Source organism: Tachypleus tridentatus, chromosome 4 (genome assembly GCF_004210375.1).
Source record: "Tachypleus tridentatus isolate NWPU-2018 chromosome 4, ASM421037v1, whole genome shotgun sequence".
NCBI lineage: Eukaryota > Metazoa > Arthropoda > Merostomata > Xiphosura > Limulidae > Tachypleus > Tachypleus tridentatus.
In genome coordinates this window covers 50,229,353-50,251,639 of record NC_134828.1, presented here as the reverse complement: position 1 = coordinate 50,251,639, position 22,287 = coordinate 50,229,353, and the positions used below count along the sequence as shown (strand labels likewise).

The 22,287-nt window shown below is 35.5% G+C and overlaps 1 protein-coding gene across 3 annotated transcripts in view; it reads right to left on the bottom strand.

Moving 5' to 3' along the window:
- The window catches only part of LOC143249105 (activating signal cointegrator 1), a 50,711-nt gene extending 29,077 nt beyond the window's left edge, over nt 1-21,634 (bottom strand). For 2 of the 3 annotated variants that reach the window (XR_013027551.1, XR_013027550.1), the window contains exons 1-5: nt 21,065-21,593; nt 13,238-13,359; nt 12,097-12,227; nt 10,992-11,237; nt 10,198-10,370 (exon numbers count right to left, since the gene is read on the bottom strand). Coding sequence is in view for 1 of the 3 variants with exons in the window: in XM_076498428.1 (XP_076354543.1) it covers nt 10,198-10,370; nt 10,992-11,237; nt 12,097-12,227; nt 13,238-13,359; nt 21,065-21,144 (752 nt within the window). In the remaining 2 variants the exon portion in view is untranslated. Of the gene's footprint in view, nt 1-10,197; nt 10,371-10,991; nt 11,238-12,096; nt 12,228-13,237; nt 13,360-21,064 lie in introns of all 3 variants that reach the window. The other variant, XM_076498428.1, reaches the window with a different exon arrangement.
- Between the last annotated feature and the right edge of the window lie 653 nt (nt 21,635-22,287).

The following is a 22,287-nucleotide window of genomic DNA, read 5'->3' as shown; positions in this document are numbered from 1 at the left end:
CCATAAGCCTAAGGAATATGCCCACTGTAGGATAAGAAAGGGCTCCATGGCAAAATGGAACAGTTGAAAAAAGTGAGTAAAGCAGGACGAATTGATGGCAGGTTTCCAGTCCCCAGATTTCTTGGGAACAACAGAGTCAGGAATAAAAAATCTGGTGATTGATGTAGCACAACTTCAATGGCCTGCTGAAATATTTCCTGAACTGTCTCCAACAGATGCTGGGAGGTCATGGGATCCCAAGGCAAATGGAAGGAATGGGGTATAGGAGAAATGGAAGATAAGGAAAAGGAAAAAGGGATCATAAATCTTTCTGTTAAAATTTGAAGAACCTATTAATCCTTGATAACAGGATGACAGTGACGGATAAAATCAGCAACCTGAGCTCCCACTGGGTTGTCAATAATACTACTGAAAACATGACAAGTTTCATCACAAAGAAAATGATGAGACAAGGCACTCTGAGAAGAAGGAACAGTTAAGGGTTGGACAGGGGCAGAATTGGAAAAACAACTTAAATGTATGATAAATTGGTCAGTATGAACCCAAATATCCAGGGAGAAGGTAAAACTAAATAGTGAAGTGAAGGTTGGCCATGTAGTAAGGAAGGGAATAGGGGAAATACATAAAACATCACATACCTGAGAAACAAAAAAAGACCATATTATATGTAACTCACTACTCAGGTAGAGCAAGGGAAGGCATGGTAAAATTAAGAGTTGTAAATAGGTGATTTATGTCCTTGTCTACCTGACTAGGCTCGGCTTGTTCAGGAAGAAATGAGGCAAGATCTGAAGAAAGAGGCTGACCCATGTAGCATTTAATCTCCCATCACATAAACGTGGATAAATCCCCTGCCAGGTCTCTTGCAGGTCTGAGATGTAGTGCTAGTTGCAGGTGTGACCTCAAAAATGGTGACACAAACTTTGGAATTCGTAATGAAGAGTCAGCCAATAATTGAAAGAATAACAATGCAGCAGTAATAAACTGGAATTAAAGTGAAGAAACAGTTAACAGAAACTAAAAGTGAAATAAATAAAGAACACTTTATAAGCATACTAAAGATAAACATCAAATAAACAAGTCTGAGCAGTGCCAAATGAGAAGTGATAGTTTGGTGAAGCACACAGAGGGAATCATGTGGAAAAGTGACGCACGAGAATTTAAATGAGAAACATACTGGAATCATTCAATTCTAATAGCAGGGAACGGAAGGCTTGTGGCATGTGTAAAAAAATGCATATAAAGGTTAACACTGATAGTGAATAACTAATCTTGCAAGTCCAAGGAATTACCGTATTGGAATTACTCTTTTCAAGTTAAAACATGAAACTAAATTTGTTTATCCTAAGTAGCTTTAAGCTTGTAACAGTATATGTATCTATTTAACATTAAATTTTAATATTTTATTGTCCTTTAAGCTATGTCTAACTACTATCCATACCATCACAAGTTGTAAATCATTCAGGGAATATACAACTCACATTACATTATCAAATTACATAATCTACATGCTACTTGTGTGTCCACCTCATGAAACATTTTTATTATATTATTATATAATTTAACTAATCTAATCTTAACTAACCTAAAAAGATCTCAATTTTACATTTTAGTTATTTTTATAATAATAAATAAAAAATAAAAATAAAAAAAGCAATAAAGTCCTAACCCAATCTTTTTTGTTGCTGTCAATTGTTCAGGACAGTTAACCCTCCTTCCTTTATTTACACACACACACACGTATATATATAATGTAGGATATAAAATGTACCCTCGGTTTTGGAGGTGACTGCAGACATAGGACCCACATTGCAGCGTGGATACACCATCTATCATTGTTAACCTCATTTCACCAGTCTCACATAAAGAAATAAAGGAGTAGCAACATATACAAAAATAGAGATTAGGAAAGTGAGATGTGGGTGTTCAAGCTCACAACATCCCACATCTATATCACCCTTCACTGCCTGCAGACAGTTCTGGGAAGGTGACTGCTCTCCAAGTAGTAAAGAAGAAAAAATTAATTGAAAAATAAAAATAAGCTACTACCATTTGGTTAAAAACCTACCTTTTGAAGTTAACATTCCAGTCCCAATTATGGTAGAAAGGCACTAACTGGTAGCCCAGTAAATGAATTATACTAGTATGAAGAGTCCTATTTAGTTATCTAAATAAACTAGTAGAGCACCCAACCACCTTCCATTTATTAAGTCTACTGAGACTATGATGGTCTAAGCAAGCCTTTATATGCAGCAAGATATAGTAGTGCTTTTACTTAGTTTCTTTATAAACTCCATTAACTATTAATTTTTGCATCAGTATTTCAACACTACTGTTAAAATATTGTAATTTATTACAAATTTTACAATATCTCAATAACTGCAAAGTTATAATGCTTATAACAGAAGGCTATGGCATATTACTATTAAAAGAAGGTAAATCATAAACTGGAAAGTTAAAATCTTTTCCTTTATTAAAATATTTACATTGATATCCTTTATCAATTAATTTCTAAATCAAAATAATGTGCTCTGTATTAAATATTGAAGTTTCTTTTCAATTACTATTTCTGCTGGATAAATAGTGTTGATAACATTATTCATTTCTGGATTATTTATACTAATTAAATCATCTATATGTTTGTAAGCTAAGGTACAAATATCTGGGGGTTGTGCAGTTTTCAATAAATCTGTTTGTATAATAGTAAATATATAAATTTGCAACACAAGTAGAATAGTTAGCTCCCATTGGAACTCCTGTTACTTGTTTATTGAAAAATATATAATTATTGTTCACAATTTTTTTTGGTATTTTAAAATAGGTTATTTTTTATTATCCAAAATGTATGTTTTTTTCATTATTAACACTTACATTTTTAATTTTATCAAGTAAAATATTAAGTAATTTAAGTTTTATGTGAGACTGGCAAATGAAGATTAAAACACATAGACAGTGTATCCCCACCACAATGTTAATCCTACTTCCACACTCGCCTCCAAAACCTACGGTAACTTTCATAATCCTGCATTATAGTTTGTACTCTGGGATCTTTTGAATTAGTGCAGCATATTTTGTTTAATTTAGCTTTGTTTTGGCTTGTTTTTAGGTTGGTTGTACTATTTTGAATGCGAAACTGGTTCAAATTATATATGCGTGACATCACTTCCACACTCACCTCCAAAACCTAGGGTAACTTTCATAATCCTACATTATAGTTTGTACCCGGGGATCTTTTCAATTAGTGCAGCATATTTTGTTTAATTTATTTTTGTTTTAGCTTGGTTTTAGGTTATTTTGAATGCATAACTGGTTTAAATTAGATATTTGTGATGTCACTGAAAAAAAAAACATTTAATATTCATTCAGAAGGCTTTAGAGATTACAAAAAAATATGAAAATGTTCAGATTAAAAAATGTATTTTAACCTTAACACGAAAATAACTAGAGCAATCAACACTCTGACTATATATATGGTTATGAATATATTTTTTAGTTAAAATACTTTATTGACAAACCTAATATTTTGTGTATATAAGACTTGTAATGTTTAGTGAAAGTCTATTAAATTTTCTGAAGATACACAAAATGTATTAGAAATTGTAGTTTTTGTATACTCAGGGTTACTTCGTGTTTAAAAGAGTGGTGCAATCCATTGACCCCACATAGAAAGAGTTAACAGATTTGCTTCTATGATCAACAAAATAAATATGATAAAAGGTCATGGAGAGAGACAGAACAATTGATATAACAGTCACACAACCATTAATATTTATTGTCCACCAATCACAAGTCAATGAATTGTTCATAAGAAAAACAGCAACATTTAAAAAACCTGTATTGAAGAATGTCTATTACTGAAAGCAAGCCAGAGAATGATAATGAAAGAAGCACATTAGATTGGTTGGTTTGGTGTTTTATGACACAAAGCAGCTAGGCTATCTGCACCAAACATCTGGTAAAAAGTTAAAATTAAAGGAAATTTAGTAAAATTCATAAAAGGAAATTAAGGTAAAACAAAGTTTAAAACATAAATACCATAAAACCAATGTTTACATCTAGTCTTCAAGGTGAAGAGAAAAACTACAGTAATAGAAGTTGTAAAGAAGTTTCTGTAGCATAATTGTAATTATCATAAACTCACCAGGAAGACTATCAGGTAAATACAAAAACCACTATCAGTCATCCGAAGTAGGCCTTTCCAGTCCTAGTTCTAGTTATTTAACACTATGGCCATTTTCAAAAAGTAATTAAAAGTTTTAAAAGCCTTGTAGCAAAATTTTAATAACAAGTCACCAGGATGACTAACTAGTAGATCAAATGGATAATTCAAAAAGTAGTTTTAGTCAACTGAAGTTGGCCTTTGTAGTCCTCGTTTCAAGTATTTGATGTTACAGCCATTTTCTAATTTCAAATCAAACCAGATGGACTGTGATTCTTAAAAGGGAATCACATTAAAAAAGGTCTAATGTATAAATTAAACTTAAATAGCATTAAAAAGATTAATGGCCTTCAAGAAACTAAAAACATTTCCAAGGTGAACAGTGTCACCATCATCAATAACACTGACTAACATTATGGACAAACCTTGGGACAGAACATGTTTATAATGGTGCCATTGTTGAGAGTCATAATGCTACCAAGAAAGTAAAATGTGGCTTATTGTGACCTGTGTTACACACACAACACACTGGTGCATCAGTCCCGGATAAAAAAAAATGATGAGTTAAAAAACTGTGACCAATGAGTAGTCCAGTTAAAACAAATTCCTCTTTCCAATCATTATGGAACCAAGACGGCCAAAGCCCAATACAGGGTTTTATTTGGGAAAGCTTGTTTTCACATTGCTCACTCCAAGTCGACTGCCAACCGGCATGGAGACAAGCCTTCAATACAAGACCATAGTTCATGTATGGAATAGGTACAGCAGTGGCAGTGCCAGATCAGATAGATTTAGCTGCAGTGTCGGCGAGCTCATTCCCATGAATACCAACATGACCAGGTATAAAGAAAAACTGGATGTTAAGGAGAAATGGGTCAGTCGGTTTTTAATATTGGTGAGAACAGGGTGAGAACTAACTTCAAGCAATTCCAAAGCCAGTAGAGAACTAAGCGAGAAGGTATAAATAGTGCAGTTTGAGTACTGCTTGGCTTCTATGTGATTCAGGCCAAGAGAAATGATGTACAGTTCAGCAGTGAATACAAAAGCTGTAGAAGGGATTTTGCATACAACCACCAAACCACAACAAACCATGGCAGAGCCCTCACAGTCACCTGATTTAGAACCATTTGTAATAAACAGAAATGGAAGGATGGTTCGAAAGATGTTCAGCAAAAAACACAGTATTTCCAATCAGGAGTATCTGCTTTTCACAGACGACTTCAAGACAGGTCACATTTGGGGAATGCAAGAAGCCAAGGTAGGATGGGCTGACTCAGTGGATACAGCAGTGTTATCCAGCGACAAACCCAATTCATCCAACTGTGCCTGGATATGAAAGCCAAAAGGAGCAATGGCAGATCATCTGTTCTGAAAAAGTATGGCCCACAGAGGAAGGAAAACACAATACCAAGTGAAATGCTTTGGTAAGGAATGAAATTTTGAAGCATACAGTAAAGACAGTTGCAAACAGAGGAGGTGCAAAGAAGGTTCATGAAACTGTGTATCAGCTCTGAAATGTGGAAGTGCAGAAAGCCCCAGTGCAGAGCCAAAGTCTTTTATGATGTATGGGGTCCAGCATCTTTAAAGCCAAGGTTCTGGCAAAGCCATAAACCAGTGATCCATAGTCGAGTTTCGATCGAAGAAAAGCACAATATATCTTTAGCATAGAACATCAGTCCCCTCTTCAAGTTGTGGAAGAAAGGACATGGAGGATCTTCAGTGATCTTATACATTTGACCTGTAGCTGTTTCATGAGTGATATGAAGGTCAGCTTACATTCAAAGATAAACCCCAAGAACTTTGTCTCAGGTACCACAGGCAGCACAACTTCACTGATACTGAGTTCAGGATCAGGGTGAATATCCTGTTGGCAGAAAAAGTGCATCCAAACAGTTTTAGAGAAAAAGAAGTTAATGCCAGTCCACTTCAGTATATGACTGATGGCAGTCTGTAGCTGCTGCTCAAAATACCTCATGTTCGACGACTGACAGGATATGTGAAAGTTATCAATAGAGAGCCCGTTTACAACAGTTAGAGGGAGTTGTTCAGTGATGGCATTATACTGAAAAGTGTGACAATCAAAACACTGCCCTGAGAAACTCCAAGTTCCTCTAGAAAAGAACAGGAAAGTGTTGAGAGTTCACAAAAACTTGGGATCTCCTGTCCATTAAAAATTTTTAAATAAAAATGGGCAAATGGCCACGTAACCAATATATATCAAGATCTCATAAAATGCTATATCGCTACATTCTATCATACGCCTTCTCAATATCAAAGAATATTGATACAAGATGTTGTTGTTTGAGAAAGGCTTCTCTGATTGATGTTTCAATACGAATCAGGTGGTCTATGATGGAGCGCTGTTGTCAGAACCTACACTGGGTAAACAAGAGTAGGTTGTTTGACTCGAGGAGCCAAACAAAATAAGCATTAACCATTCTAAGGTCTTACAGAGACAGCTCTTTAAAGCAACTGGACAGAAGGATCCCAAGGAATCTTGGAGTCCTTCCCAGGCTTAGAGAAAGGTAGGACAATAGCCTGGTGCCATGCATCAGGAAAAACATTCTCCTGCCAGATCCAGTTGAAAACAATCAGAAGAATAGCAAGAGAAGCAGGAGATAGATAACACAGCATTTCATAAGGTACATCATCAGGTCCGACTGATGTACTGCCAGACGGATGAAGAGCCAGATTCAGTTCCACCAGTGTAAAGGGATGATTACAGTCACAGATACAATCATCTCAAAAGGAAAAAGTGATCACTCTACCCAAGTCTTGATGGCTAAAAAGGTGAAGAAAGAAGCAAAAGTGCTAGATAACGAGCAAAAGCTTTCACCTAGAGTATCAGCGATGCTTCAAGTACTAGTTACTTCCTGGTCATCAAAGACCAAGATCAAGAGAGGGAGAGAATTATATTGCCCGCTGACCTTTTGAATCTTGTCCCATATGACTTTGGAACTGATGGTAGAAGATATGCTGGTTGTGAACTTAATCCAAGATTTCTTCTGGCTTTGACGTCTTACCCACCAAGCATGTGCACAGGCCCGCTGGAAAGCAATGCAGTTCGAAAGTGTGAGATATCTACGGAAAGTATCCCAGGACCGTTTTTGAGCTTTTCATGTCAAGTGGCAGGCAGGATTCCACCATGGACGAGGATATACAGGAAAACGTGTCAAGGTTTTAGAAATACATTGAGCAACTGCTTGTATAATGCAGTTAGTCACTACTGCCACAGAGTAATCTATTCGTGGCTTATAAATGATGGCACGATCAAGTTCTGCGAAAGCAGTGAAAGAGTGCCAGTTTGCTTGATCCAGCTTCCACCAGGGCATGCGGATCGGTGGCATCGGCCACGGCCAGTCTCTCTCCAGATTATAGGAAAATGATCACTGCCTCATGGATTATTGTCAACCTGCCAAGAAAAATGGGAGAATAATGAAAGGGAGCAAATTGAGAAATCAACAGCAGTAAAGGACTGACTAGGTGCATGGAAATAAGTAGAATAACCAGCACTGAAAAGAGAATGGTCGTGATCAGAGAACATACGCTTCATAGAACGACCCCTCCTATCAATTCCCCAGGACGAAAAAGGGAGACAGCAACTGTTCAATGAGAGCATCAAGGTCTGATTGATCATATGTCTCTCCAGGTGACAGGTAGAAAGAACAAACAGTAATGGTAAGACCCAAGGAAACATGGATGGCTATGGCCTCCAAGGGTGTGACAAGTGGCAAAGACAGGGTGGGCACATGCTGATCAACCAACAGTGCCACCCTTCCATGCACTCGTCCATCACACAGCCTGTCATTTCTGTAAAAAGAAAACCTCCAAAAAGTGACTGTATCAGTAGGTTTCAGAAATATTTCCTGTAAGGAAAGACATACACGATGGTAGGAAGCAATCAGTGTTTTGATGTCATCCAGATTAGAACAAACTTTGACAGCTCCATTTTATCAGGGTGACCATTTTTATTTACGTGAAGCGAATTGGGTGGAAAACCCTTCTGTTTACAATCACACCTTTTTTCCTTACTGTCCTTATTCAAGGGAGGTCTATTGACCTCCATGGATCCTGCCCTGGGTCGATTGGGCACGTCTTTGCTGTTGAAAGGAGATTTCAGTGACTGAGGAAGTAGACACATGATTATTTTGCATCTTGAGGTGTGAGAAGAAGATGTATCCAAGGAAATACCTGTACCTGGAACCAAAGGATGTGGATCATGGGTTTTGTTGGAATGTATGTAAGGGACAGAGATTAGTGTTAAAGTTGATTCATCAACTTTTTTTACCATGGACTTTTCACTTGTTTTGAGAACGATTCATTTAGAGACACAGAGAGATCCATCTGCACTCCCACTGTAGTAGTGGAATGAAGTACAGCAGCATACGTCCGAGAAGAAGTGGTGGATAGCAACTTTCAAGCCTCAGGATAATTAATGTTAAGAATAATTTTTAAACGCTGCACCTCTTTTTCTTCCAAGCATTTATGGCAAGAATGAAAGTAGGACAGGCGAGAGCCATTGGAATTGATGCTATAAAGGTCCATTTCATATTCATAAGCATCGTGGTCCCTGCCACTACAACGAGCACACATCAAGAAAACACAATGTGATGGCTTTCAGTGACCGAACCAGTGACACTGGAAACATCGGAGAGGGTTTGGAATGTATCGCCATACCCTGCAATTAAAATAACCTGCCTTGATGGTGGCACGTGGACATCATGATATAAATGTCAGAACAAGAATATTGTTTGGCATCGTAATTACATCTTTGCAAGTGGATATACGCCTCACTGCAGAAACTTCTTGAGTGGAGAAAGCAGCGAGAATATCTGACTCAGGGATGTTCTTCAAATCCCTCTCAACAATAACTCCTTGTGATGAGTTCAAAGTTGCACGAGGTGTAACCTCAATAGGTATACCCCCATTCGGCTTTGAATGCAAGAGGAGTTCACTGTGTTGAGATGTGGATGTTTCCACCACTATGTCACCAGATAAAAGCCTCTTTATGGACTTTGGAGAGCCAACAAGTCCCTCTAGTCCCTTCTGAATGAAAAAGGGAGACATGTGTCCTAAAGGTTTGTCTGAAAGAGAATGTAGGAGAAGAAAATGAGGTGTTACAGGTGTTGAAGATTGGTGCTCAGAATCTTTAAAACATGGTCGTTTACCTATTAACTGTTTTTTCACTACTGTTTTTTCCATAATAAAAAAGGAATATTTCGGTGCCCACTGACCACACCCACCATGAAGCCCTATGAGAGGACCCACTATAATGTGAAACAAGGACACTGCAGCAACTCTAGGGTTTTGTTAGCACTGTACCCAAACATCAGCATCAGATACAATGTCCACAACACCTGTTGAAAACATCCAGCACTGGTACTTGGTTGACCCTAGCCCAATTAGACCAGCTGATTGACGAAAGTGGTGTGCTAGGGTTGGACCCCTCAACCACGAGGATCCTTTCTTCCCCTTCACAAGTAGCCACGCACAGCAAACACATTGGTCGATGTTTAGATCCAAGAGAAGATAAACTGAAAGAATAGAACCTTCCCTGGGAGGTCCCCTCACCAAGTACAGGAATCCACATCAAGGGAAAGCACAGTGGAAAAGATATAAAGGAACACAAAAAAGATATATAGCAACACAAATGTATTCCACTTAGGATCATTCAAACACTTAAAATGTAGTAAATTTCTGTTAACAACAACACAAAATACACTTAAATGAAGATTATTATGGAGTATTAAGTACTGATAGAGGGTCACATAATCTTTCAAACAAAATAAATGAATAACAATGTGTTCCCTACTTTCCACAAGTACAATCAGCAAATCCATACAACCTAACAGAATTTCATTAATAAATACACACACAATCAGGTAAAGAAGATTTACCTGGTGAAATAATTACAGAGACACTTGGAAAGCACTTGGGAAGAAACGTTAACCACCCACTGCTAGAAACCTTCCTACATAAAGGGTTTGATCATCCTGCAAGAGAAATTAACAGGATTTTTTCTCAAAGCAATACATCACCTATTTTTATCATATTCCAACAATCTGTTCTTCTGTTCAACAGCAATATCATATCCACTTTTCTGCATAGCTTTATCTTGCCCAACATATCTTTCTCCCAACAACTTCTGAAGTAATTTCTCACTCTTTTTAGACCCACGCTGTATTATTTCTTGTTCTTCTTTTGAACAAACCTGAAAAATAAGAAAGACACATAAGAAACAAATAAGAAAGTACTATGTACAGCAGGGAAAGAAGCTTTAAGACAAAGCAACTATCAAAAAAAAATAATGATACAAGAATATGAAACAGGGTTAATGAAGCCAAAAAACGAACAATAAGAATAAAAACAGAAAATATCAAACAGAACAGACATTTTAGTTAAAAAAACTAAAGCAACACAAAAACAACAGTGGAAGTAAGACATTAAGCAAAACTGTGAAAGGATATAATTATATAAAACACTGCAAAGACGAATACATTATGCAAGGGCAATGGAAACTTGTAAGGTCTATCATATGAACTACTTAAAATAATTTAAAGAACTAATTAAAAGTAACAACCTACATATGCAAATGAAACTGATTTTAAGTCACAGATTCATCTTAAAAAATTTTTCTAAGTGCAAGATAGTATCCCCGTGTAATGAATGTCTCAAGTGGTAAACTTCAGTTGTCAACAACTGGTCCATTGCACATTTTGTATATATCCAGTTTTATAAACCTTTTCATCTGTTTGGTCATTTGCCTCATTTTAAATCTTTACTTAGTATCAATATATGTTTTTACAATAAACTACTTTAAAACTAACTATACCAAACTTCCACATGTGAAACATGGACCGGAACCTTCTTGTTCACAGACAATACGTCCACATTTTAAGCAGTTGTTGATCAGTTTATGTTTCGAGGCTTCACAATGACATGGGTTTCTTCCTGGTAAAAGAATGACGTTCTTAAGCTGACCATCCTTACTGTACAGTGACACAAATGTCTTTTTCTTTTTCAAACTTTGTGGCTCAGGTGATGCTTCCACGTGAATTGTTGTGCCATTTCCTAGACTCTATATTAAGGTACATAAAACATCATAAGTGAAAACAGTCAAAAGAAATTTATTTTTGTTATATATCCACAAACCATTACATTATCATAATGAAAGTCTCTCTTCTTTCCACATGAAAAATACTGAAAATTGGGTTATAGTGTTAAACAGATTAAAATGTTAATGCATATCACACCATTACAATAACAATATTATCTAAATACATTTTATTGTTTCTTTTTTATTATTCCATAATGGTTTTCAAATTTTGTAAGGTAAAATCATAGTTATCACAATTTATATTTGAAAATGAAAACACACTACTCTAATTTTTGTGTCATTTGACTTTAAATTTAGGCTACCTGAAGAATATTAAAAATACCGGGTTTTTATTTTGGCTAAGTTTGTATTTACCTAACAAATAAAATGAATTATAATCATTTATTTTCCTTGGCTGGTTACAAAGTATTTGAATAACTGAATTTTTATAGATCAATAATGTTGCAAACATGCTTATGAACACGCAAAACAATTTTAAATTTTGAATGAAAGTGATCAACAAGAATTTAGATCTTTGTTTAAAAACATTAAAAAATGCAGAAGCTTAATGTATAACTTTAGAAATATTCAATACACAAAAACATGATGTTAGGGTGTCAGGTATTGCTGATGATGCATTAGTGTTTGCTGCTTAACTCAGGCATGTTGGAAATTAACTATTTTAACAAAATGTGTAAAAAATAAACCTTAAAAATGAAAATACTGATCTCTAGAAAGCATTTGCTTAACTTTTTCTTTTTTTTAAGGCTAGGATAACCTCTCACGTCGACAAAAAAAATAATAATAATAATAGTAATGCTCTTTTCAGAAAACAACTAACCTGACTGTTTGAATTTTTTTCTAATAGTCCTTTTTTCTTCAAGGATTTACACTTTTTTTTACCCTTTACATAGTCTTCTTCTGCATCTGGTTTCATGTATACTTTTACTTGAGATGGCAAGCCTTTGTTTCCTAGAAAAAAGTAAATAATTTATGGAAATATTATAATTTTTTAAAATAATAAAAAACAATATTTCAAAATAAAATGAATACCAATACATATTTTCTTCTAGAAGACCAAAAACTGCAGGTTTAGTAGCTGATGGATTAAAGTATAATTTTTTTTGTCCACCAATTCATCATTTTGTAAATCATTCTAATGATGTTTTCATCCTCCAATGATTAATCAAGAGACCTTTTTTGTTTCATATACAGTATACAAAGAGTTCACTAGTGTTTGTTTGTTTTTTTTAATTTCGCACAAAGCTACTCGAGGGCTATCTGCGTTAGCTGTCCCTAATTTAGCAGTGTAAGACTAAAGGGAAGGCAGCTAGTCATCACCACCCACTGCCAACTCTTGAGCTACTCTTTTACCAATGAATAGTGAGATTGACCATAACTTTATAATGCCCCCATGGCTGAGAGGGCGAGCATGTTTGGTGCGACCGGGATTCAAACCCGCAAACATCACTTGTGCCACACCTAAGAGACTATCTGTTGTGTAGCCCACAATCATTAACGTTTATAAACACTGAAAGAATGAAGGGAACTTTGTATATTTATTTAAATATACAATTTAAAAATAGACCATAAAATAAAAAGGTTCATAAGAAAAATAAGAGGCCAATGAAAGGTAAAGTCTCATAAAAGCTCCTCACTATTAGAAAAAGATACAAAAGGGTTTTAAATTTAAAGAAATAGGAATATAATGGAGGAACAATAAACTTTATGGTTGTGAACACATTATTTCCCAAAAAACACTGAAAATTTACTGAAAGGCACGAAGCAGAATGAATAATTTGATGAGAGAAGAAAACATGAAAAATCAGCTGAAAAACTATTTCATGATAATGCCCAGACTTGAAAATTGTAAACTTTATGCTAATATCTAAAAACCTAAAACATGAATATAACACTTCCAATAAGAAAGTAATATGGTAAAAGTTTTGCAAACTATGTGCTTATTTGCTTAAACTACTTACTGCCTTGCTTCCACCTCAAAAGTAATTCTTTGACGAAACACACGTGACTAGGAATGGTTGGATCCAAAATATCTGACAGATATTCTTGCAAGTCATTTTGATTTTCAATATTTAAAATATATCTATATACAGAAAGAAAAGAATAAGTTACACGTTCACTTAACTTATAAGTCATATATGCAAACAATTACAAAATGTTAAGTCTTCTAGTTTTCTCTGACTTAAATATTATACTTGTTGGTATTTACATTAAAAAAAGTGTAGAATACAGATGCCAATAAAATTTTATATTTAAAGCTCTCAACTTTGTGATTATTTAAGAAAAAAATTTGTAAAGATAGTTTTTGGATATATCAATATAAGGTTAGCATTCTAGTGGGAGAAACAGTACATCCAGAACAAGTATGTTCTTTACCTGGAACCTAAATCATGCACTGTAGGTGGACTATGACATGATCTACCATCACTACTGACCCGGCCCCAATTGCATAACTGAGATTCCACTGCTAGGGATTGCAATTATAGAGTCATGGCCCCTAAATCCCCCACTGGCAGCTAGAACATTTATATTGCAATGTGTGTATGTGTGTGTGTGCATGCATATACATATATCCCAGCCTGTTGCTACAGAGTGATGCATTCCAAGCCACTGAAATCAAGATAAGAGGGTAAGCAACACCTAAGCAGACACATCTATTCAACTTGAAGAAGTCTGAAAGGCAAACCCTATACTCTTAATGGTGGAAAACAGTCCTTATCTGATCTGAAATTATGAGCACTCATCCACTTCCCAACAGTTTGGGGGAAGATAAATAAATTCCACTAGCACCCAGAATTATGGGGAGGACATGAAACAAACAACGCACAAACTATGTTCAACAAAGAACCCAAAACTGAACCACTCCGAATTTGGAATTAGAAGGAGACAATGGACCCTCTTTATAAACAATGTATTGAACCAGTATTGATCAAAGAGAAGGGTCACACTCAAACCAATTGGACAGTTGAACATAAAATTTGAACCTATAATTAAAAGTAGGCTCCCACATAGGGTGGTGTCTTTCCTAACAACATCTGTGAAATAAATCCAGTAACTTGAGCAAAAGTGCCCCACCTTCATTCTTTTCTCCATACAGGGAAAATGTGAAAGGAGGGCAGTAATGCACAGAGTAGAGCCATGAGGAACAGTGCTCTAAAAACAGTACAAGTGAAATAAGTTCCTTAAATTTTGAAAACTAAACCAACCTCCAATTTAATTAATCTAATGATCAGCAAGAATATGAAAGTTTCCTTTATGCTTTACTCATTAAAGTTCAAGTGGTGGTCCAGCATAGTACAATTATACCACCTGGTCTGCCTCCAGGTGATCTTATAAAACACCTCATTTCTACAGAGCCTGTTGCAACTTTGATAAAGTATATTGTGACAACTGTTGATTGCGCATATTTGGTTTAATAAGAGCACACCTGCCTGGACAAAATTTGCCACAGAGTGGGATCCTATAACAAAGTGGTAAGAGTCCCTGGTTAGTAAAGAAGAGACAATATAAATAATGAAGATATCCATTTTTATAATGTAGTTGGTGTGTTTAAGATAACTACAGGGCAAATGAGGTAGCTGAAAACTCTCAAAGTAAGATACTGCCATGTCATGCAAATAATGTGAGAAAAGAGTACTGAGGAGGTCCACATACCAGCTCGCACAACTTCCAGGGCATAATTCAACAGGGCCACTAAAGACATAGAAACGTAACAAATTTGATAAGATGTTACTCAAAAAAGTTTTCTCACCTCCAAACATAGTTCAAAATAAACAATGTGGATTAATTATCATACCTACCTCATCAAAGGAAATGGAGATAACTGAAGGAAACTCAAGGATCCCAACAAGTAAAATACTGTTTTCTAGTGCATCTAAAGGTATTACAATATGCAATATAAAATTCGAAGGCCTTCACTGGACAAATAAATGATCAGAATATGATCATTCATTGAGGTGAGAAACAGCAATCAGCTAAATCAGTGAAAAGAAGTTGTCCTCTTCCCTCGATGCCAATGTCTTAGGTAAAAAGGTTGGTTGGTTTGGTGTTTTATCGGACAAAGCAACTAGGCTATCTGCACTAAACATCTGTTAAAAAATTAAAATTAAAGTAAAATTATTAAAATTCATAAAAGGAAATTAAAGTAAAACAAGACAAAGTGTAATTTTTGAATAAAAACATAAATAGCATTAAATCCAATTTTACATCTTGTCTACAGTGGTAAGAGAAAAGCTACAGTAACACAAATTGTGAAGGACTTCCTGTAGCATAACTGTAATTATCATAACTTGCCAGGATAACTAAAAGGCAACTTCAAAAATCAGCATTAGGCACCTGAAGTTGGTCTTTCCAGTCTTTGTTTTGAGTTATTTGACATTATGGCCATTTTCTAATGTCAAATCGAATAAGATGTACTTTGATTCGTAAAAGGGAATCACATTAAAAAAGGTAAAATATATAAACTAAAAAAACAAATTTAAATAGAATTAAAAGATTAATGGCCTTTAAAAAACTAAAACCATTTTCAAGGCTGACAGTGTCACCATCACCAATAACACTGTCTAATGTCACAGATAAAACTTGGGACAAAACAAGTTAAAACAGTGCTGTCATTGAGAGTCATAATGACAGCAAGACAGTAGAATGTAGCTTATTGTGACCTAAGTGTTACACAGACTACACAATGGAACATCAGTCCCAGATAAAAGAAAATGATGAGTTAAAAAACTGTGACCAATGCCTAGTCTAGTTAGAAGAACTTCCTCTTTCCGATCCCTATAGAAGAAAGACAGCCAAAGTCCAATAGAAGGTTTTATTTGGAAAAGCTTGCTTTCACATTACTCACTCCAAGTCGACTGCCAAGTGGCACAGAGTTAAGCCTTCAATATAGGACCATCGTCCATGTATGGAACTGGCAGAGCGGCAATAGTACCAGAGCAGACAGATTTAGCTGCAGTGTCAGCAAGCCTGTTCCTATGAATACCAATTTGACCTGGTATCCAGAAAACTGGATAGAAGTAGGTGTTAAAGAGAAATGGGCCAGTTGGTCTTCAACATTGGCAAGAACAGGGTGTGAACTAACATGAAGTGATTCCAGGGCTAGTAGAGAACTAAGTGAGTCAGTATAAATAGTGCAATTTGAGTACTGTTTAGCTTCTATGTGATCCAGGACAAGAGAAATGATGTACAATTCAGCAGTGAATACAAAAGCTGTAGAGGGGATTCTGCGCACAACCACCGAACCACAACAAACCATGGCAGAGCCCATGCCATCACCTAATTTCGAACCATCTGTACATATAGGAATTGAAGGTCACATTTTGGGACTGTAATAAGCCATGGTGAGATGGCCTGACCAGTGGATACAGCAATGTTATCCAAGGACAGTCCAATTCACCCAACTGCACCTAGATATGAAGGACAATATGAGCAGTGGCAGATCATCTGTTCTGAAAAAGCGTGGCCCACAGAAGAAGGAAAACACAACCCCAGGTGGGATGCATTGGTGAGGAACAAAGTTTCAAAGCATACAGTAAAGATAGTTGCAAATGAAGTTCATGAGATTATGTATAAGCTCTGAACTGGGGAAATGCATAAAGCCCAGGTGCAGAGCCAATGTCCCTGATGATGAATGAAGTCTAACATCTTTAAGGCTGAAGTCCTGACAGAGCCACAGAACAGTGATCTATAGTATAGTTTCCATCGAATAAGAGCATTGTGTATCTTTAGCATAGAACACTGATCTGCTCCCCAAGTGGTGGAAGAGAAGACATTGAGGACGTTCAGTGCTCTTGCACAAAGTTTCATAGACGCTTGATGTATGGTTTAAAAGTCAGTTTACAGTCAAAGATAAGCTCCAAGAACTACAGATAGCACACAACTTCACAGATACAGAGTTAAAGATCAGGGTCAATACCTGTTGGCAGCAAAAGTGCATGCAACCAGTTTTAGAGAGAGAGAAGTTAAAACTGTTTGCTGTGATCCACTTCAGTAAACAATTGAGGGCAGCCTGCAGCTGCTGTTCAATATACCTCATGTTCGACGAATGACATAAAATGTGAAAGCTGTCGGCATAGAGTCCATTTACAACAGTAAGAGGGACTTGTTCAGTGATGGTATTAATCTTTATACTGAAAAGTGTGACACTCAAAACACAGCCTTGAGGGACTCCAATTTCTTAAAAAAAGAACAGAAGAGTATCAAACCCACACAAATTTGGAATTGCCTGTCCACTAAAAAATTTTAATAAAAATGAGCAAATGGCCACATAACCCATATAAAAGGAGGTCTCACAAAATGCCACACCTCCATGTTGTATCATAATGCTTCTCTGATTGACATTTCCAGTCGAATCGGGTGGTCCATGGTGGAGCTCTGTTATCGGAACCCACACTAGAAGTTGTTTAATTCAAGGAACCAAACAAGATCATAATTAACCATCCTCTACAAGGTCTTACAGAGACAGCTTGTCAAAGCAACAGAACAGTAGTTTGAAGGACTCGAGGGATCATTCCCAGGCTCAGAGAAAGATAGGACAATAGCCTATTACCAGGAATTCAGCCAGATCTGGTTAAAAACAAACAGAATAGCAAAAGAAGCAGAAAATAAATGGTACAGCATCTAATAGTGTACATTATCAGGTCCAAACGACATACTGCCAGACCACTTAAGGACTAGTTTGAATTCCACCAGTATAAAGGGGTGATTATAGTCATACAGATAATCACCTCGAAAAGAAAGAGATGGTCGCTCTGCCCAAGTCTTGTTGGCTAAGAAAGTGAAGGATTAAACAGAAGTGCTAGATATCCAGCAAAAGCTTAACATAGAGTATCAGCAATGCTCCAGGTATCAGCTACTTCCTGGCCAAAAGAGAGCAAGATTGAGAGGAGGACAGAATTATATTGTCCACTGAACTTTCGAATCTTATCCCATATGAATTTGGAATTGGTGGTAGAAGACATGCTGGTTGTGAACTTAATTCACAATTTTTTTTGGCTTTGATGTCTTACACACTGAGCATGTGTACAGGCCTGCTGGAAAGGGATGTGATTCAAGAAAGTGAATTACCTATGAAAAGTATCCCAGGCCCATTTTTGAGCCTTCCATACCATGTGGCAAGAAGGATTCCACCACTGACAAAGACTTTGTGGGAAACGTGTCAAGGTTTTAGGAATACACTGAGCAGCTGCCTGTATAATACAGTCAGTCACTTCTGTCATGCAGTCATCTACTGATGGCTTACAGATGATGGCAGGATCAAGTTTTGCAAGAGCAGTGAAAGAGAGCCAGTTGGCTTGATCCAACTTCCACCAGGGCACACAGGTCAGGTGGCATCAATCACAGCTAGTCTCTCTCAAATTATAGGAAAATGATCACTGCCTCATGGCTTATTGTCAACCCTCCACGAAAAGTAGGAGAATAGTGAAGGGGAGCAGACTGAGAAATCAACAGCATCAAAAGACTGACTAGGTGCATGAAAATAAGTGTAACAACCAGTACTGAAAAGAGAAAGGTTGTGATCTGAGAGCATATGCTCTATACAGTGACCCATCACATCAATATCAGTTCCTTCCCAGAGGGGATTATGTCCATTAAAGTCCCCCAGGATTAAAAACTAACCCTTCCCAAGTCTGCGGGTTTAATAATATATAAGCAGGTGCAGATCTAAGGGAAGGGTTAGTCCCTTCTCTCCTTTTTAACAAAAATTAAAAATTGCGTATATAATCAAAAAGATTCATCAGATGTCAGTATTTTTATCTGATTAGTCTATTTATTAGCACAGATATTCTTCTGAGATTTTTCAAAATCAACAGAGCTAGAGACTACAGCAATCCAGTATCTCCTCCCATAAAGAGTATCTCCAAACGGCCCTAGTGGAATGTTGATAACTAGATTAGCAAATAATCAATTCTTCTAAACTAATACAACAATATTATGGTAAATTATAGTAGCTTGGCTTTTTTTTCAGACAGACATTCTAACCATGTGTCTACACTTTAGCATTTTTTATAATTATTATCAAAGTTAATACTGTTTAGGGCACCTGCAGCTCTTTGTAACTGCAGAATCAGTTTTTAGAAGTTAGAATTTTCATGAGAAAGATGTTTTTTGTGATGAAACTTTGTAGAATAAACAGCAACTCTCTGTTGTGGAGACATAAGTGTAGAGGACGATGTTTCCAAAGTCTTCTGCCTTTCGTCTTCAGTTGCTAACCATTTTACAAAGTTTCATCATGAATACTCTGCCTAAACAATCTATCAATGAATGTTTTTCACATTACCGATGTCCACAATAACTAAGTGAAAATGAAAATAGTATGAATGTACAAGTAATGAATTTTAAGAAAAAAAAAGAAAACTTTAATAAAAAGCATGCAGTTTATGAATGAATACTATAAAATTTTCTTCAGGCATACTAAGTTCCAGATCAGAAAGTTTTTTTATGCTGTTGTTGTTTTTTCTAATAGAATGATTGGCCAGTGTTAGCAACTTAACTGAATTTGTTGCTACGTTCTGTGACTTTTAGGATTCCCTAGGATAAAAGTATTTCAAAGCATCTAGTAACAGAAAAGCAACTATCACTGCTAATATTAATATTCAGAGAAAGTAGTCAATTTTTATGGTCACAAATTCACTCACATGCAACTCAAGTGTTAATAAAATCTAAACTCTTTATATAACATTCTGTTGCACACCACATTGAGATTATTATTTGTACACAACCTTAATGAAATGCACAGTGATAGTGAGAAGTACATGATAATGATACATTTTGTAATTGCTTATAAGCAGTGTATATAAGTGATTGAATATGAATGTAAAGGAGGAATGGAACTGGGCTAATGACACTGGGGAGATTGCAGTATGTCTAAAATCTCTAGGACAAATGCCTGTTAGAATGTCACTTACAGTCTAACAATTTTCAGTATTTTGCACATATTGTAATATTATAACATGACTTTTCAACAATCTTCTCACTGTAACAAAAACATACCCTCCTGCATAGATTTAATTTCAAAAATAATTTTTATTTCTACTCTGGATTCTATGGAGATCTTGTTTAGTGACTCTTCTGACTTGTTTAAAATGCCTAAATATTGACACCTTGAAATTTTTCAAGGCATTTCTGGTGCCCTCCTGCTTCATGGAGGTAGCAACAATGCAAATAACTTAAGTTACGCAATTAGCTGTTACACCTATAAACAACAAGGAAACAAGCACTTGGGAAACTAATTATTTCTTACAAAGTGCAAGTTTAAAATGATAACACTAACAACATGAAGTTTGAAGAATCAATGGTACCCTTGCTGTCAATGTACTATAGCACTAGTCATGAATGTGTATAATATGAAACTAATACTAACGTTAATTTCTTTACTTTAGTCATTTTTATTGTTATTTATGTTTTAACTTTTTAAGTTTAACCTATCTCAGTGTGCGAGAAACTATCTCAACCTACTCGCGATGACGAGAAACATTTGAAGTAAAAATGTATCACAAGACGGCTGGTATGGATATTAACAATTTTACTAATAAAGCAGGGAATAACGTTTCGACCTTCTTTACCCGAAAATAACCAATGAAGGTCGAAACGTTATTCTCTGCTTTATTTTTAAATTGTTAATACCCATACCAGTCGTCCTGAGATACCTATCTCACCCTACATCTCTTGAAATTGTTGGATTAAGCCTATCAAAACATTTCTCCGAAATGGTCGAAAAGAACTCACCAGTAGTTGAAAACATTGATAATGTAAATAACAATAGATAAAAATACTACATTACATACCTTGCAAAATCTTCAGTTGCAGGAAAATCTAGTAACTTCGACAGCTCTGAACAACACCATTCAACTAGTGCAGATGACATTTTCGTTAATATTTAATTATAATCAAATTCTTTTCGTAAGAAAACGGTTTTCATATATATTATAGAGTACTAGTTGTTTTTGCCATTATACAAAATATCACATCATTGAACCCTATACATTTTGCAAGTGTTTCACTAGTTGTTACCATGGGGTATTCCTGAAACATATCATAGTCGATAAAGATAAGAGAATTTTTGAAGGCCTACATGATAAATTTAAACCAGAAACTGGGAGAGTATTTTCTCCACTGATACATAAGATTTTTAACTTCAGTAAATTTCTATTAATCTATTTAAACAAACTTTAAGTTATTATTGTCCAAAATCTGAAGTTCTACACTATTTTGTGTTTCTGGTCTTTTAAATTTTGGAAACCTACTGACTGATATAAATTGCCGTTTTCTTTGTTCAATATTGATTTTTAACCGACAAATGTTTAATCTATAAAATAATTTATAACCTAAACCATTGCTCACGAAAGATTTTAAAATTGATGTTATTAATATCAATATGTAATATTCATACTTTTAATTAAAATTTAATTACTTTAAATTGTTTGAGTGAAAAACCTAAAATATAATATTTTATAGTATAAATATTTTCTGAAAAATATTATTATGGCATTAGATTTTACAATTTTAGTTTACAAAAAGGCATTATATTTTTACTATTCTTACAGTAGAATATATATATATCAAAATACAACAGCTTTTTGTCTTCTTATAATATAATAGTACTTTTGTGTGTGTTTTCTTATAGGAAAGCCACATCGGGCTATCTGCCGAGTCCACCAAGGGTAATCGAACCCACTTATTTTGGCTTTGTAAATCCGTAGACTTGCCGCTGCACTTTTCGTTTTCGTTCCTTTTGTTATTTACAAATATATAGTATTGTAGTATTTTTTAAAATAAAAATCGATTTTCCGACTATTGTGAAATAATTAGGCACGTTGATAACAGATATTTATTTGCTCAAGAAATAAGGAGAGTAATTCTAAATATGATAGCTAACTGGATGTTGTTGGTTTTTTTCATGTGTGTAAAATAACGACACTGGACAAGTTTAGCAAAATTAATTATTACCGAGTTGTTAGAAAAGAAAACGCAGCGTATGTATTAGGTTGTCCAGAAATAAATCTCAGAA